Source organism: Apus apus, chromosome 4 (genome assembly GCF_020740795.1).
Source record: "Apus apus isolate bApuApu2 chromosome 4, bApuApu2.pri.cur, whole genome shotgun sequence".
Lineage (NCBI taxonomy): Eukaryota > Metazoa > Chordata > Aves > Apodiformes > Apodidae > Apus > Apus apus.
The window spans coordinates 40,403,382-40,422,329 of record NC_067285.1 but is presented as its reverse complement, the minus strand read 5'-3'; the positions used below and the strand labels follow the sequence as shown (position 1 = coordinate 40,422,329).

General features: G+C 41.5%; 1 protein-coding gene across 8 annotated transcripts in view; it reads left to right on the top strand.

Moving 5' to 3' along the window:
* The window catches only part of LOC127383591 (bifunctional methylenetetrahydrofolate dehydrogenase/cyclohydrolase 2, mitochondrial-like), a 74,399-nt gene that overhangs the window by 3,205 nt on the left and 52,246 nt on the right, over positions 1 to 18,948 (top strand). For all 8 annotated transcript variants that reach the window (XM_051616751.1, XM_051616748.1, XM_051616749.1 and 5 more), the window contains exons 2-6: positions 1,741 to 1,925; positions 3,247 to 3,369; positions 6,828 to 6,980; positions 7,722 to 7,829; positions 17,622 to 17,714. In XM_051616751.1, coding sequence (XP_051472711.1) covers positions 1,741 to 1,925; positions 3,247 to 3,369; positions 6,828 to 6,980; positions 7,722 to 7,829; positions 17,622 to 17,714 — 662 coding nt within the window. The remainder of the gene's footprint in view (positions 1 to 1,740; positions 1,926 to 3,246; positions 3,370 to 6,827; positions 6,981 to 7,721; positions 7,830 to 17,621; positions 17,715 to 18,948) is intronic.

The window sequence follows — 18,948 nt, the reverse complement described above, 5'->3', positions numbered from 1 at the left end:
GCAAATGACTATGAACTAGTTTCATCGTGGCAAACTAACTCAACATATATTAACCATCACTGTTAGACATGTTTGTGTACAGATATACATTAAATCTTCAAGTATATGTATTTGTAGAGAGTGTTAAAATGTTTTAGTTCTGGCTGTTCGAGGTAGTCAGGCAAAGAAAAAGGTTACTGCTGAAGGATACCCAGCTTTTGTTCCCTTAATACCTTATCAAACATTTTTCAATCTCTTAGGGGTTTATTGTTTTTTTCCTTCTTCTTCCTAGGGAGATTTTTCTTTGAAACTAAACCCACACTTCTGTTACACAATAGGTAATACAAGTTTCCATAATATGTTGAATTTGTACCCTTGTCTTACAATTCTGGAGGAAATTGTTGTAAATCCATTACAATTAGTAACTAACTTGGTGTCTATCTTGGTAGTTCCACTTCTGGGAAGTGGGTGTGTTTTTTCTGCATTTTTGCAGGCAGAATAGTTTTTACTTTATTGTTACAATATCAGGTGATTGTGCCAAGAAACACTGGTAAGTATATGTGTGTATCATGCTAGGATTCTTGGCATGTCTTTGAGAAAATGAGAAGTTCAACTAGTGAAGGAGATAGTGTAGATGAAACTTGAACAGAGATGGAATGTGTGGTGGAAGGTGTACATGGGGAGGAGCACTTACGCTTCTCACAGTGAGCAGACAGGCTTCCCACCCCTGTGCATTTAGCTTCTTTGGTCTTGAAGATTTACCAAGAATGATTGAAACTGTACAAATTTCTGAAATAAGTAAAATGCAACTTACTTTTTTTTCATCTGCTTATAATTAGGGTTTTAAGTCTTAGGGAATGCCATGTTTTAAATCAGACCAGTGATGCAGTTTCTTGCTCTGCAGCTTTCATGGCTGCTTATCTGATGCAAAAGGAATTAACATTTTAGCATCCAAAAGTTACATGTGCAAGAGGTTTCTTGTTTGTTGCAAGCTAGTGGGGTCTATGTGGCAGTTAAACATCCTTGATTGGGATGATGATCCCAGCAATGATAGAGGGGAAAGAGGGCTAGGGGGCTCTGGAACAATGTCAAGGCACAAGACTTTTTTCAGTTTTCCTCTGCTTTTCTACATAGGTAGGGCAATGGTTGTGGGCCCTTCACCCAAGGAGGATGTTAGTTTGCTGTAGTGCTGGTTGAGGATCAGAGGGAGGTTACTGGAAGGAGAGGGAATTGAAAGGACAAAAATGGGGACAGCATGACAGAAGCTCCTGAGTTAGTCACTTATACAGGACTTATACAAGTCCTAAGGAAGCTGACAAATGGTATCCTGTAGGCTTGAACAAAATAATAGTGTGGATAATCACATGTCAAATAGGTTTTTGAAGGAAATTTGGGAAGTGAGATGGGTAAAAATTCCTTGAATCAGAAAAAACGTAAGGGTGTAAGAGTGTTTTCTTGTTCTGTTCCCAAATGCAGGGTTTCATAGATAATGTGCAACCTCCGTGTGTTGGGAAGGTGGGGTGTGGTAAGTGTGCTGTGTGCTGGTGGCACATTCCTGCTCTTCAAATGAGAGAGTGGAGAAATGTTTCTTTCCCTTGGTGGATTGGTAGTGCATTAGTGATTTTCAAATAATATTTGAAATACTAGCAAATTAGCTAATCAAAGCACGTGCTAGTGTTTAACGTGGTAGATCACACACTTAGAAGTGTTTTGTTTATGATGTTTTAGACCTAAATGTTGTGTATCTTTTTGTCTTTATAGTGATGAAGCAACCATTATCTCAGGGACAAAGCTTGCTAAACAAGTTTTGAAAGAAGTTCAAAGGGATGTAGAATCATGGATATCCTTTGGAAACAAGAGACCTCATCTTACTGTTGTATTAGTAGGAGACAATCCAGCTAGTCATATCTATGTGAGAAACAAGATAAAAGCAGCTGCAGCTGTGGGTATGTGTTATGCAATATCAATGATCCTTTGGTAAGCACAGGATACTGTTATTTCAAACTGAAAAACAAGCTGGGGGGGGGAACCCCCTTTGTATCTTTATTTAATTTTGCACTGTTTTCTTCCTTATCTTCTCTGATGAACCTAGAGAAAATAAAGTGCATTGACACATGAAGAAAGTAGTTTTAGTGGCACATGGAATGGTAGCCATATGTTGAATTCTGTATCTTAAAATGTTGTTAGGAAACAGTTTGCACCCCTACCATTAGAAACTGGAAACTAAAGGAGAATACAGAGAAAGTTTTTGACAGTTCTATATCTTAACTGGCTTTAAGAGGCTTGGTGAATAAAGATAAGCAGAGAGAAGTTCTGTCAATTTTTAGTTGTTTCTGCAAGACACTTGGATTATTTTTCAATGTGTTGTATTTGCTTAAGAGGTTGCCTCCTCAGTACCTATTAGATTCCTTTTTTCATATGTGGATTTTCAGCCCACCTCCACCTGTGGTAGCAGTCCCTACTACCTGGGAGTGGATGGGAACAGTGATGAAGTAGCCAGTTTCACAGGAAGATATTGAGAAGAGCCTTATTCTTCGTAACGTCAGTAATTTCTTCATGATGTCAGTCTTCATGTGCATCTGCTGTTTCTCATGGAATATCTGTCTTCCCTGAATGTTTTAGAGCCAGGCAGGCCAATCCAAAACCAAGGCTTCATAGCTCTGAATATGAAGGGGAAAATTTCAGATATCATGAAATCCAACAGTAACGCTAAATGGCCCTGGAGAAGGGCCGATCACTATGATATCTTATCTCTAAATGAAAGAGTATCATAGCCTAAACAGTGAACTCCAATGTTGTTTTTGTCACTGAAACTGCCACCTTGTGAAGTAACTTGAAATATTTTATTTTCTAATAACAAGTTTTGTCCCACAGAAGAAGAAAATCTGTTAGATAAAATGCCAGTATTGCTAGTGTAGCATTATCTGCTCAGTTTTAGTTATAACCCTCAAGAGCACAGTTGTAGTAAAGTTACGTGGTTTATATTCCAAATATTTCCAAACTGTTGTTTAATTTTGAAGCTACTGTGTCCAACTATAGATTTGTTTTATTTATTTGTTTTCTGTATGTTGCATTGTAAGATTGTGCTTGGTATTTAGAAATACAGCATTAAAGACCAGACAGCAAAAGCAGAATTTTTAGGAAGCCCTCCATGGTTATTCAAGACAATTGTTAAGCACTGGGCAGATTTTTAGACAAAACAACTAAACTGTCCATAGATAAATTTCCTGATACTAATGTGTGTCTTCTGGTTTTGTTTTTTATCAGGCATTTCTAGTGAGATCATACTGAGGCCTAAAGACATTTCTCAGGAAGAACTCTTAGACATGACGGTAAAACTCAACAAAGATGCAACAGTTAGTGGTTTATTAGTTCAGCTACCTCTCCCAGGTAGGTGACATCTTTCACATACAGTCAACATAAGAGGAAAGAGCTTGACCATTTTGGGTTGCAGGTGTATCTAAGTGACATAGGAAGATCTTGAAAGAGGACATGCATAATGAAGGGTTAGTTGAAATGTTAAATTTGTTGTATACTAGCCTAGAGTTAATTTTAAACAAAATAGCATATTGAATTGTGTGAATCATTTCATACTGGCAACCTTGCCCTTTTTTTTAAAGTTCAGTCAGAATGTTATTTCAAAGAATTTTTCTACACACACACACTTAATCCAGTTTATTTATCTTTTTGGTTTGGTTTTGTTTTTTATCATGTTGCACTGTTTTGCCTTGAACTCCAAGACCTTTGCTGTATTTTCAGCCCCTGTATCATGCCAAGTTGTGTTACCTATTGAATGATGCTACAGCCTTTCTCCACAATCATTCCAAGTTTTGCCTTAAATATTTGTTTATCTTTTCTATGCTGTCCCTAATGTTTCACGTGAGCTTTGTGCAAATGTTCTAATAGGCTCTGCTATTTTCTTGGGTTTTATTTGTCTTCTCCTAATGCATACTGAAGTCTCACTAAAATAGCACTTGGCAGTGATAAAACCTGCAGTTTTCATCTCAACCTACATAAGTCAACTTAGTTAAATCACTGTATGCTTCCTAATGGAAAGGTACCTAAGCTGCTGGAGTCCTTGTACTAAACTGACTGGTATGTTGGCTTTCCCCTATCTCTGTGTTTCCAAGTGCTGTCTTTTATAATGCATTTATACTGTATGCTCTGAAAGGCAGGAGCTGGGTTTTTTGGCGTGTGTAGGTGTGATATAAAAGTATAGCACTTCGTATGGTATGAATGAAATCAGCCCCTTGCTGAAATAAGTTGGCCACAAGGTGGAAGTGCAGCACAAGTAAGGAGACTGAAATCTTGGACAGCAAGTTAGGAGCTCTGAGAGCTGATGTAATGTAATCTGTTTACCTTAAACAAACATCTCTCCCACTAAGAACAGATGAGGGGAAACAGGTAATGTAACACATTTTCATTTCAGGAGTACTAACTTAGGCAAAAGGTGGAGCAGTGAAAGCCTAGGGATGGAAATCTTTTGTCTGAAGCACACAGCAAAGGAAACAGATTTATCTGCTGTACTCCCAAACCACTGTTGTGTTCCCAGAAATGGGAGTTGTCAAGTGCCACCTGTCTTAATTGGGTAGATACTCAGTAAAATGGTTAGGTACTGCTTGCAGAAATGCAGGTTTTTTATGAGGAGGATATCATGTCATAACAGAATGCTCTTGAGCTGTCTTCCTTCACTGGTAGCTCAGTAACTAGTTTGAGGCCTGAATGTTGCCTGCTTAGTAAAAACCTTAGAACAATTTAATCAATAGCAGAACCTTTTCCATATTGCATTGTCTGTATAGGAAAGTTAAATATGCAAGTTACCATGAGCTGAAATGTTCAGGGATTTCTTTTCATAGTAGATATGAGATATAACTCTGATTCCTGGTTTATTTTTTTTCTCCCAAAGGAACTACAGAAACAAAAGGGCAGAAAGCTAAGTTAGCTCATTTTCCAAAATACTTTTGATTTGCATTGTAATTGAAGGAGACAAAGCCTAGAAGCTGTGAAAACTTTCAAGTGGAGGCTGCTTATTCCAGAGATGAGATGGTTGTGTGGGGTTTGGGTTCTTTTCAGTAAACCACACATAAGTGTGGCTTATGATCAACATTGGTATGAAAATAGAAGCAGAAAATAGCTTAGTTCTCTTACACTTTTGTGAGCTGGAACAACTTAACTTTGAGGATTGTCATCTTTGCCTGAGGAAAAGTTCATTTCTGTGTACATTTTGAGTGCACTACTTCTGGTGTGGTAATGGTTTTGTGGAGAGCTTCCTCTATCTTTTTTTTAATTGCCTGGAAGATGGCTATGAAGTGTTAGGTATCTGTTTGATATTGAATATGAAAACCTCAGTTTTTTTACTTGTGAGAAGTGTGAGACAGATTAGTACAAATGGGATGTTCCTCTGACTGTGCAAGCCCAAACCTGGCCTGCTGTGGTGGAACTGACTGCTACAATCATAGCAGTGTCTCAGTACAGCTTCTCCAAATTATTTCCAGGGAGCTTATTGCTGCTGCTGAACAGCATCCTCCTTGCTCCATGTCTGTATTTCTTGATTCATGTGCTATGTTTTCAAATCCCTTTTGTGCTATGCTTTTATTTTCATTAGTCTTCCCTTTTCAAAACCAGTCTTTATTTTTTTATGTCAACCTTAGAGGCACATGGTGTTTGTTGTGTAAATAATTGTTTCTTTTTGTGCATGTGAGAGTAATTAGGCAAGGGATGCCCCATGTCAACTTGCAAGTCGGGCTAGGAAGTGAAAGGATGAGTGCAGAGAGGAACTTGGCATGGAGAGTAGCTTGGAGTGACAGCAAGTCAGTTTGTGTGAATGTCAGGTGAGAAGAGGCTAAGCATGTTCTATGAGAGTGACGCTAACTGACCTAAGAAATTATTTTGTTCCTCTGAAAATAAATGAGGCCATGTGGAGTCAACTGGAACCAAACCTGAAGACACATTCCTTGAGGCAAATCAAATCTACTCGTTAAGTAACATAGTAACCCTATGTTGGAAGTTGGAAGTGTCTCTGATGGGGAAGGGGAGGTGTCTGCATGCTCTTGTCACAGGTTCCTGCCAGTCTTCTTGTCCTCAGCTATGTAGCTGCATTTCTTCCCAGCATGATGTGGCCTTTTCCAAAATTCTGCAGATCCGTTTTGAGTGGAAAAAAACCCGGACAATCCATGTAAAGCATGATAGTTTTTCCATTTTGCATAAATGTCTCTATTACTGTGTCTATTTCTGGGAATCTGAAGACAGCCAGCAATGTGGAGCTGTTTGTCAGAGCAGTGTTCTGGCCTATCCCAGGCACAAGATAAAAGCAGGGCTGCCAAGATTTTGTTTGCTGAACAACTAACTTGCCTAAGGTTAACAAGTTTTCTTTCGGAAAAACTGTTTAATAGGTTACTCCAAATTAATTTATTCCTCTTCAAAGTTTTATAGCATGCATGATATCTTGTAATTAGCTAACTTCTTTCAATGCAAAACCAAAAATATCTTAAGTAGAACTTTGAATGCAGAAGTGACTCTGAAGTGTCTTGCTTAAACCTTTATTTTTATGGCTACTAAGTCATCATTCTCAGCTGAGTATGGGCCTCATATTTTGACTGAATTTCTTGTAGTAGCAGTGTCACACACTGAATAATTTAGTTTTCAGTAGTGACTTCAAAAGGTGAAGTTGTAACTGCTGCCTTTAGAGCGGGAGTATAGTTTATTCCTCATGAGTAATAACCACCCTAGCTAGACCCAGCTTGTGTGTTTCTCTGTGTAATACTTCAGATTGTATTGATGTAGTATAGTGATTGATGAAACCCGTCAAAGTGACAGCAACTGCAGTTTGAAAGCCATGTGTTTCCTAGATCACATCGATGAACGAACCGTTTGTAACGCTATCGCACCTGACAAGGACGTGGATGGGTTTCATATTATGAATATTGGACGTTTGTGTCTTGATCAGCCTTCTGTCATACCTGCCACTGCTGCTGCCGTGTGGGAGATTATAAAACGGACAGGTAAGACACTAGACTCTGCTGAAAGTCTCTTATCTCTGAAAATGGATAAAGGAGAAGGTCGAGTGTAAGTTAAAAGTTGTAAGTTACCTAAATGTATTGGGCTGACTGAAGAACAAACATTTAGAGGATTAATCTAAATCCAAACAGAAGGGATCTTTTGCCAGTAGCATAACCATTAATTAGCTGTGGACATTAGTCTATGAAAAACACTTCATGGAACAGTTTGGTAACTAAGTTCCTGTATTTATAATGTTGCAAGGAACTTCTGTGATACTGCTGTGCTACTGGTTATTTCTCAAAATAGAAGATTTGAATGCATAAGTTCTTGTGGGGGTGAAGGGAATAAACAAGAACAAAAATGGGAATATTTAATTGAGTACTAGAGGGATAAAAGAATACACAGATATTCAGTAGTTGTCATCTGATCATATATATTTTCTTATTGTTAGACATAGAAGCTTCCATTTCTCTTTGTGGGCAGAGAAGAGAAATTAAGTCCCTCCAAAGGGTGGTTCAGATAACTGGGATGAGTTGGCAGTTTGGTTTCTCTAAGGTGAAAGTTGAAAGTTGTTTTGTGGATTCAGCCCTCAAGTTAAGCCTTCTGGATTTTCAAGTCATGTTGATATCAGCAGTCCACAACAGAACATAATTGTATTTTGGGTATTAAGAAGAAGGTTTGAGTTACATCAAAATAGCAGAATACAATTTTTTGCAAGTGTTTTGTTTTGTTTTTCCTATAAGGAATACAGACAGTTGGAAAAAACGTTGTAGTAGCTGGAAGATCTAAGAATGTTGGAATGCCTATTTCAATGCTTTTACATAGTGATGGAGAACATGAAAGGCCTGGAGGTGAGTACATGAATGTTGTTTTCAGGTTTCAATTTGTGAAATCATTAAAATAAAGCTGATTGGAGGAGTGGGATAAAAAGATAAAGGTTTTGTCTCTTGTACACAATTTGCAACCAGATTAAGGAAAAAAAAATAGCTAATACACGTCAGGAATGACATATTCTCTGGAGAGAAGTTTCTGGGCTCGACTTCATCTGGGGTAATGTCATAATTTCATCTTATGTTTGAAACAGCTTCGGTTCAAACATGGTTAGCACTGAACGTTGAGAATAACGCCTGATGGTGTGGCCTGAAAGAGCTGCAGAGGTTTATGTGATGAGCGGGAATCCTGAGAGGAGCAGGAAGGCTGACGTGGCAGGGGGTGTGGCTGAGAACCGCGGCAAGGTTTAAAAGCGGCCATCTCGGCAGCTCCCTCAGAGCACGTGGCAGCGGTGAGAGCGCAGAGCGGCAGCGGCCATCACAGGAAGTGAAGTAGCGCGAGGGCAGGGGGAGAGCGGCGTGAGTGGAGGCAGGAAGCAGAGAACACCAGTAAATTTCTCTAGCATGGTGGCAACACGCCCTAAAACTGTATTGAAGAAGGATATGGGAACTCAGACGGAGGTTCTGAGCAGGCACGCAGCCGTGCAGGTCTCTGGCTGCAGCGAGTGCCTGAGCCTGGCACTGGTGCCAGAGGGAGCCAGTGGCACCGCGTGTGTGCGGTGCGAGCAAATCGATGATCTCCTCAGGCAGGTGGTTAGACTGACAGAGGAGATTGAAAGACTGAGAATTATCAGAGAATGTGAGAATGAAATAGATTGGTGGAGTCAAACCCTGAGGCAAGGGCAGGAGAAAGAGATGCTAGAACAAGTGATGGATCCCCTCCCCTCCTGTTCTCAGACAGAAGGAGAGAACTTTAGGAACATGGAGGAATGGAGGGAGGTCCGTCCTCGGAGAGGCAAGAAAAAACCCTCCCAACTCCGTCCATCCTCCGAATTGCCCTTGAAGAATAGGTGCGAGGTCTTGGAACTTCAGGGAAAGGAAAATGAAGCTGGAGTGACAGATTTGTCTAGTGAACCGCCTATGACTTGTCGCTCAGCTCCACGACTTAGGACTTCTTCAACTAAGAAGGAAAGGAGGGTAGTTGTGGTGGGTGACTCCCTTCTGAGGGGAACAGAGGGGCCCATCTGTAGACCTGACCCATCCCACAAGGAGGTCTGCTGCCTCCCTGGGGCTCGCATTAGAGATGTTAAAAGGAAACTCTCTAGTATGGTAAATCCATCCGATTACTACCCACTGCTGATTTTTCAGGTTGGCAGTGACGAAATTACTACAAGAAATGTAAGGGCAATGAAGAGAGACTTCAGGGCCCTGGGACGGCTAGTTAGGGGGTCTGGAGCACAAGTCGTGTTTGCCTCCATACCTCCTGCAAGAATGGGTGGAGAGATAAGCAGGAAGAGTTTAATGATGAACGAATGGCTAAGAGACTGGTGCCAAAGGCAGGGCTTTGGCTTTTTTGATCATGGGCTGCTCTATGAGACACCTGGCCTGATGGTGGCGGGTGGGATGCACCTGTCCCAGAGGGGGAAAAGGCTTTTGGGGCAGGACTTAGCAGGGCTCATTGAGAGAGCTTTAAACTAGATGTGAAGGGGGAAGGGGAGAAAACTGGGTCTGTTAGGGACAAGCCCAAGAGGAACATACCAGGGCCTGTAGGAGGATGGGCTAAGGAGGATTTAGTCCCACCGATGTGCTCTACTTGCTTCCTGAAATGTCTGTACACCAATGCACGCAGCATGGGGAATAAACAGGAAGAGTTAGAGGTCTGTGTGCGGTCTAAGGGTTACGATCTGGTAGCAATAACAGAGACATGGTGGGACAGCTCACACGACTGGAATGTGGCCATGGATGGCTATGTGCTTTTTAGGAAAGATCGGTCGGTGAAGCGAGGTGGTGGAGTTGCTCTTTATGTGAGAGAGCAACTAGAATGTATTGAGTTTTGTACAGGGGCTGATGAGGGGCGAGTTGAAATTCTGTGGGTAAGAATTAAAGGACAGGGTAGTATGGGTGACACAGTTGTGGGGGTCTACTACAGACCTCCTGATCAAGATGAGGAAGTTGATGAGGCTTTCTACAGGCAGCTGAAAGCAGCCTCACAACTGCAGTCCTTGGTCCTCATGGGAGATTTTAACTATCCCGATATCTGCTGGAAGACTTATACAGCCAGCCTTTCACAGTCTAGGAGGTTCCTCCAATGCATTGATGACAACTTCTTAATGCAAATGGTGGATGAGCCGACTAGAAGAGGAGCGCTGCTGGATCTTGTGCTCACCAACAAGGAGGGCCTTATTGAAGCAGTGGTGGTCAATGGCAACCTTGGCTGCAGCGACCATGAGATGGTGGAGTTCAGGATCCTGTGTGGGAGGAACAGAATTTCCAGCAGGACCAGAACCCTGGACTTCTACAGAGCAAACTTCGGCCTCCTCAACCAATTGTTAAGGGAAGTCCCATGGGACAGAGTGCTAGAAGGTAAAGGGGCTCAAGATAGCTGGACAATATTCAAGGACCACTTCTTGCAAGCACAGCATCAGTGTGTCCCAATGGGTAGAAAATCTAGTAAGGGAGCTAGGAGACCAGCGTGGTTAAAAAAGGAACTGCTGGGGAAACTCAAGTGGAAGAGGAAAATCTATAGATCATGGAAGGAGGGACTGGTCACTTGGGAGGAATATAGGAATGTTGTCAGGGAATGTAGGGAGGCAACTAGGAAAGCTAAGGCCTCCTTGGAACTTAACCTTGCAAGTCGGGTTAAGGACAGTAGAAAGGGCTTTTTCAAATACATAGCCAACAAAGCTAATACCAGAGGCAATATAGGCCCACTGCTGAATGAGGTGGGTGCCCTGGTGACAGAGGATATGAAGAAGGCAGAGGTGCTGAATGCCTTCTTTGCCTCTGTCTTTACTCCTGCAGGCTTTTCCCATGAGCCCCAGATTCATATAACCCCAGAAGTAGTCAAGATAGGTGAGGACATAGTAGATGAGGATTGGGTTAGGGATCAGTTGCATAATCTGGACATCCATAAATCGATGGGTCCGGATGAAATGCATCCAAGGGTGCTGAGGGAGCTGGCGGAGGTCATTGCTAGTCCACTCTCCATCATCTTCGGTAAGTCATGGGTAACTGGAGAGGTGCCTGAGGACTGGAGGATAGCAAATGTCACTCCAGTCTACAAGAAGGGCAAGAAGGAGGACCCGGGTAACTATAGACCGGTCAGCCTCACCTCCATCCCTGGAAAGGTAATGGAACAACTTGTCCTTGGCACTATCTCTAGACATATCAAGGAGATGGGGGTCATCAAGAGCAGTCAACATGGTTTTACCAAGGGTAAGTCATGTTTGACTAACCTCATAGCCTTCTATGAGGAAATTACTAGGTGGATAGATGATGGTAGAGCGGTAGATGTGGTCTATCTTGATTTCAGTAAAGCATTTGACACCGTCTCCCACAGCATCCTTGTAGATAAGTTGATCAAGTATGGGTTTGATGATCAGGCAGTGAGGTGGATCAAGAACTGGTTGAAAGGAAGAAGTCAGAGAGTTGTAGTCAATGGGGCAGAATCTAGTTGGAGGCCTGTGACTAGTGGAGTCCCTCAGGGGTCGGTACTGGGACCGGTGTTGTTCAACATCTTCATCAACGACCTGGATGAGGGCACAGAATGTACCCTCAGCAAGTTTGCTGATGACACCAAGCTGGGAGGAGTGGCTGACACACCAGAAGGCTGTGCTGCCATTCAGAGAGACTTAGACAGGCTGGAGACTTGGGCGGGGAAAAACCTGATGAAGTTTAACAAGAGCAAGTGTAGAGTTTTGCATTTGGGGAAGAAAAACGCCATGCACCAGTACAGGTTGGGGGCTGACCTGCTGGAGAGCAGTGTAGGTGAAAGGGACCTGGGGGTCATGGTAGACAGGAGGATGACCATGAGTCAGCAGTGTGCCCTTGTGGCTAAGAAGGCCAATGGCATCCTGGGGTGTATTAGAAAGGGTGTGGTTAGTCAGTCAAGAGAGGTTCTCCTCCCCCTCTATTCTGCATTGGTGAGGCCACATCTGGAATATTGTGTCCAGTTCTGGGCCCCTCAGTTCAAGAAGGACAGGGAAGTGCTTGAAAGAGTCCAGCGCAGAGCCACAAGGATGATTAAGGGAGTGGAACATCTCCCTTATGAGGAAAGGCTGAGGGAGCTGGGTCTCTTTAGTTTGGAGAAAAGGAGACTGAGGGGGGACCTCATCAATGTTTACAAATATGTAAAGGGTGAGTGTCAAGACGATGGAGTTAAGCTTTTTTCAGTGAAGACCAGTGATAGGACAAGGAGTAATGGATACAAGTTGGAGCATAGGAGGTTTAAGATGAATATCAGGAAAAATTTTTTTACTGTAAGAGTGACAGAGCCCTGGAACAGGCTGCCCAGAAAGGTTGTGGAGTCTCCTTCGCTGGAGACATTCAAAACCCGCCTGGACGCCTTCCTGCGTGATGTACTCTAGGTGACCCTGCTCTGGCAGGGGGGTTGGACTAGATGATCTTTCGAGGTCCCTTCCAACCCCTAGGATTCTATGATTCTATGATTCTATATTTATACAAAGTGGTATAGCTAGCTATATGTCTTATCCTCATGCTTATGTAATAATCATTTCAAGTTATTGGTACACAGGCATGCTTGCACACATATGTATACACACACACACACGCATACGTAAATACATGTCATGATTCCTGTGTTGGCCTATGTTAGCTAAATGGTGGTTATGAAAATACCCAAGTGACCAACAAAGTAACTCTTCAATGTGAGCTCTATGATGTTACATGTTAGCCTGGGGGATTTTTCTGCAGTGCAGTTTATATCCCCCTGGAAATTGGGGGTTGTAATGGAGTTATTTTTAAGTAATTCTAATTACTGAAGCATGCGTGTGCTGCTGTAATTGTGCTGTAGAAAGAGAAACAAATATAATTTAAATATAATCCTGTCCTTTTGCAACTTCATTTTGATGTTAGAAACTGCCAAGGTGGTGTGCATAAATGAGGTAAACATGAATATTTAATCCCAGGCTTATTTAATATGAGTGGACTGAAATGTGTTATTAATATAATAAAACACTAAAAGCTTCTTACTAATCACAGAGTTGTTTTTTCCACTGAGTCTCTGTGGGAAAGTTGCTATTTGAAACTTCTCTCAGTGTTTGAATTGTAATTACCATCAGTGCATAGTTCTGGTCTAATCCCCATTCCCATGAAAATTAGTAGCATTTTTGCCATTTGCAGCAAATATATATGTTACTGACTGTGCAGTTTGGGGTTTGAAATAGGCTTTAAACAACACAGAGTTATGTTGCAAACTACTTGGATGTTTGTCAGCTAGAAATGAGGAGACTTTGTGACCTGTGGTCCTTTCAGCAACTTGTTAAAAAAGCCGTAGAAGTTTTTTAGCTTAAATAAATACCTTGTCGTAGCTTTCAACTTCTGAGTTAGTTTGATCTGTGGCTCAGTTTTGTTCACTTATCCTGGGTTTGTGGTTCTTGTTTGACTGCCTGGTAGTATGACTTGCTTTGGGGGCTAGTCCATGAGTTTGTTGGCCTATGAAGGAACGTTGTTGTGCTTTAATTGCTCACCTGCCCACGTTGAGTGCTGCCATGTTACATGTTACTTCAGGGCAGCCCTGGTTGCTGGCATTGTCACTGGTGTGTGTCGAGTGTGTGGTGTATGGACAGAACAACAGTCATATTCCCTTACTGACAGTGACACTGAAATATAGATGAGGAAAAAGTTACCTCACAGAAGTTACCTTTGCTTATTCTGAAGAAATTGATTTCTTTCTAAGATCTTTTTTCTTGCTTTCCAATCTACCAAGTGGAAGTACACCTTACAAAGCAGCTGGCAACGAGAAAACAAAGGAACGCTGGTATTTCTTCCACAATAATGAGCAGTATGTATGCATTTGGTGTGTACATGGTCATAAATACTTTTGTAGTTGTGGGAGTGTAGTACAGTTTTCATTCCTGACTCAGATTGGGCTGTCCTTGAAGATCTGGTTGGTCTTACGCAGTTAACTTTCTTCTCTGCTTCTGCTCTGAGCAACAAGAGGCCAGTCTGGACAGTGTGTGGTTTTAGCTTTACCTCAGTGGCCATCAGAATATCTGGATGTGTCCTGACAGAGAAGAAACTGAAGACAGTTGACATAAAGCTGAGATAGACAGTGAAGGAGAATGCATAACGCTGAAGTATAGTGAGATGAAGGAGATGGAGCTGAAGGAAAGACTGGAAGTGTGAACATAATAAAAATAATCAGAATAATCCTTTCTGCCTGTTTTCTTAGTGGCTAATAGCAGGGTAAAATTTGTGCATTATGATCAGAGACGTGTCAGGATAGAAGATGAAGTGGCTTTAGCATGTGTGTTCAGTTTCTAGATGTTTTGGAGTTGAAAATTACATGTTGCTGATTTTATTTTTACCAAGCAAAAGCAGCTTTCTTCTTAAGCATGTATAAAGAACAATCTTAACCTGTTATTACAAAGTAAGTGGAAACTTTTAAATTATTTATTCTTTTTTAATTCAGTGGGATGAGGACCACACAAGACATCCAGTTAAGTGCTGGAGAAGAACTTTCTTGGGCTGTCAGTTAGGATAGGGTTTTATCAGCAATTGGGCTGACTTGATTGATGAATTTTTATTGAGAAGTGATGCCTGGGGAGTATGCGATGCTGTTATTTTTTTGTAGGTTTTAGCTGTTGGGTTTTTTACAGACTGTGAACAAAATTGAAAACCCGGAGTCTGTGATGTTTTTTATGTAGAAACCGTCATGTCCTGCAGGTGGCGATGTCTGATCAGATGGGAAACCTATCTGAATCCCTACAAAACAAACTCGGTTTTGTGCAGGCCAGTCAAGAAACTATCTCTTTTTCTTAAGCCAGTGAATTGAGTCAGCAGTAACACACAGAATCTTGATTGCTAAATGTATTCCTCTTCTTTCAGCAGAAGTAGCAGTTTAAAAATAGTTTTTTATTTTCTGTTTTGGCTTGATCACAAGTGAATGGCAAACCTAGCATTTCTGAGGTATCTGTGAGATTCTGGACTCTACACACCTTTTCCTCCCCCCCCTCCTTCTTTTTTTCTCCTTTCCATTTTGGTGGTGAGAGCAATGACTGAGTTTTAGGAGCTGACTACAAATTCCCCACTGAAATTTGTAGTCCCCACTGAAATCTTGGTGGGAAAATACTACTGATTTGATATCTTAGAATATGTGAATTTTTTTAACTTTGGACATTATTCATTGGTTTTTCTCACCCTCTCTGCTGAGTACAGGATAAGAGATGTAAAGAATCTCATTACTTCCTAAAATATATAAAGAACTATTGTGATTTTGGGCAAGACATCTTTATTTTTTTTGCTTAAAATACGTATCAGAAGATTCTTCTGTTTTATGCAAACCTTTCTTTCCAGAATCCAATGATAAGTCTACCTGCCTTTCATGTGTGAAGGATTGCCCCAAGTTTTAGTGTGACTGATAGAGCATTAGCCAAGAAAAGGAAAGTGTGTCACATGAAAGAACAGGCATGGTTCTTCAGCAAGGGGTGATTTGTTAAGTGATGTGTTTGGAGAGTGAGGCCTCCAGAGAAGGAAATCTGACCATCTATGCAGCCTGTATGCTCCTTGCTCCAATGAGTATGTGCATGGCCTGTGTGCAAATGAATCAGCAGCTGGAGACATGCTGCTTCAGATTAGCAAAATGAAGAGTATCAATGAGTAATACATCAGTCCTGTTCCAAGTGTTTTGTCTGTATCAGTTGATATTTCATGATCCCAAAGATATATTCAAGGAAGAAAGGCTTTGTGTACAGGCTGGGGTGTTGCTATTGCAAGAAGGGTTACAGCAGAGATACTTTTAAGACAATTAGCTGTCTAAGCTCTCCATGCACTTAAATTCATGAGCAGTTCTAGAAAGTCAGTGAGAGGCTTCTAAATTCTGGCAATTCCTCTTGCTTATTTAATGGACTTGCTTATGCACATCTGGACTTGTCTTATCATCTGAAAATGTCTTGATCTGTTTCTCTTTGAGGAGTCAATATGCACTATAGAGAGAGAAGGATAAGAGGGATCAAAGATGGGGGGAAAGTGCAGAGAAGTCGGAGCACAGACAGGTAGAAGATGAGATGCTTGAGGAAGAGAGTTAATGAGAGGCACAGATTAGATCAGTCAGACACATTCCAGAGGAAGCAGATGTGGTGCTAGTGTCTGAGATGGCAGAATCTCTTAGTTTAATGGTTGACAATGTGGCTTAGGAGTCTATGACAAGTGGAAGGTGGAGATAGTGGGATGTAACACCTGAACACTGTGTGGTACAAATAGTTGACAGAGAGAATGTTGGGAGGAGTCTGCTTTGATAGCTGTTATCTTTGCTGCTTTCTTGGGCTGTCCTTGAAGGATCACTGTGCTTGCTGAGTGGAGCCTGTGACTGCAGTCCCAATCCCTGAGACAATTGTTGTGTGTGTAGCGGCCTCCTCAGTACCTTCATCAAACAGCACAAGGTTTTTGATGTCTTACTAGGTGGACTTATTTGTAGCTTCTTGACAAGAAATGTGGATACATGCAGGAGCAGGCCCAGGTCTTTTGAGTTTGCCCAAAAGGATGAGTGCTTCTATTTGTGATAACTTCAAACGCTTCCTACTCTGGTGTGAAGTAAGGGTTGAGCTGTTCTTGTTTTGTCAGGAGATACAAGAGATGGTAGGACACCTGCAAAAATCTGAGCATCTTTTTGCCTGGTCTTCTCCGTTCCTGTTGTTGTGCTTGAGCTGCGTGAAGTGATGACTTGAAAGGCTTTAAGTGTATGGAAAAGATACATGCACTGGATATATTGATTACTGAACTGGTTATGGTGATAGACCTCAGATTCATCTTATTGGAATTGTGTAAATACAGATGCTGCTGTTGATTGTGTTCCATGTGTATGTTCCAGAATGCCTCTTCTTGATGAAACCTGGTAATGTTTAGGTTGAGAGGGGTTTTGCTGTCTGACCCTTGCCTGCACTTGTTGGCCAGCAGGGTTGCTAAGCAAAGACCCTTGGCCCAAGAGTGTCTTTCTGGTCATAGCTACTAGACTCATGCCCTATGCAATCAGACCCTACAAAGAGAAGAGCCTCAGTTGTCATCTTCTGTTGCTGGCCAGACTATCAGCCATGTTAGTTGGTGAGAGAGAAAATATCAGCAAGGGATGGTGCCACTTCACTGAACTTGAATTACCAATTATTCCTTGAATACTCAAAATCTGTCATAACCACAGACCAAAGACTAACTTTGACTCAAGGGAAACACTGTTGTGAAATTAGGTCACAAAATCTGGGGAGCTCCAGGACAGATGAATGACCCATGTGGTTGAGGACAGAGATGCAAACATGGTGATCTTACACTTAAAACTTTAGTTTGTTACAAACAGCTGAGTCTCAAGGCACGCTGTGCAAATTGTGCTTAGTAAGGTAGACACTGGATTCCATGCTGGGTTTGCTCTGTGTAATTCCACTAAACATATGAAGCAGGTTACAAAAAAAGTTAGTCCACAGTGTAAGAATTCCTTCATCCTGGGAGAATTTTTAGGAATAAACGTGTTTTCATATGTGTGACCAGCAAGTGTTGTGAGTGTTCTGCCTATGCTGAAATAAGTGATGCATCCCAAGACAAATCTGATGATAATCTATGCTGTTGAGTCAATCATTTTCACCTGAAAATAAATGCTATGCTTGCATTTCATATGTTGCAGTTAATTGATAATCTCTTGCATTTCAGGTGATGCCACAGTGACCATTACTCACAGATACACACCAAAAGAGCAGCTCAAGATCCATACACAGCTCGCTGACATTGTTATAGTAGCTGCAGGTAATACAAGTTGTTGTTGATACTCCAATCATCACGTTTAAAACCTTAAAGTAGACTTTGGTGCTTGTGCTTGCTGAGGGTGTTGCAGTAAGTAGGATTTCTTGTTGTAAGAAGAGCAAGTGATTTGGCTGTTTGTTCTTGCCCTTCACATTTGCAGACTCATAAACTGTTTCTCGTCACATGTGACACCTTTCCCTTAGGGAGACTTCAGAGTGAACTCAGGATTGGGAACCAGTCAGTGCATAGTTTATACAGATATAATTATGTAAATTAAAACATTCTCTGTGCAGTGCAAAAATCATGAGTCATTTGAATTTTGACAGGAGGGTTTCTTTAAATCAGCTGGAGGCTGCGTTCATAAAACAATGGTATCATTCTCTTGCTGTTAGAATTAAGGGCAGCCTTGCCAAATTAACTGGTCGTTTTGTTAAGGTGTTATTAATGGCTGAAATTTTCTTCTTTCACAATCATAATGTAGAGGAAGAGAACTGTAATTGCCTGGAGGAAGGGGTCTGAAAGATCCGTGTCTGTTCGTAAAAGGAGTGAGAAATACTTTGACTAGTCTAGAGCAAAGAAACAAGCCGAACTCTGCTTCTGAGCAACCTCTGTTTTTTTGTTTGTGGCTATTATAGATAGAAATACAAATTAATACAAAAAAAACCCCAAAACTGAAAAATCCAACTTAATAAAAACCTGGGTAAAAGTCTGTGTCCCCTCGCAGCTCATGAGATCCTCCTCATCTTGTACCATTTAGTACATCTTGTACCATTACAAGAAGATTGTGTTTTTTCTCCTCCCTTCCACCCTCCCCATCATCCTCAAGACCAATGTCTTGCTTACTTATTTTCTAGGTGAAGACAGAGAGGTACCTCTCTAAAGCTCATCACTTCCTGTTGAAGCAACATGTCCTTTGCTTCAGGGCTTAACTGCACTATCTCTTTCTCATGCCAGGTCATGAACAAGAAACAGCTCACTGGTCTCACGGGTGTTTAGTCAACTATGGGCCTGACCAGAATACACTCACTGTGAATGAAAGATAATAATGCATGTGCTAACTGGAAATAAACTAGTAACTTCTCATCCACATTCACTGCTTCCAGTTCAATCATCACTTCTGATTTTTATGCTGAGCGTAGTTTGTCATCAGTTGTGCTTGTAGTTAAATGGTTCAGTAGCAATTCAGCCGTGTTTGCTCTTCACATTATTTTCCTCATGTCTTTTGTAACAGGAGCAT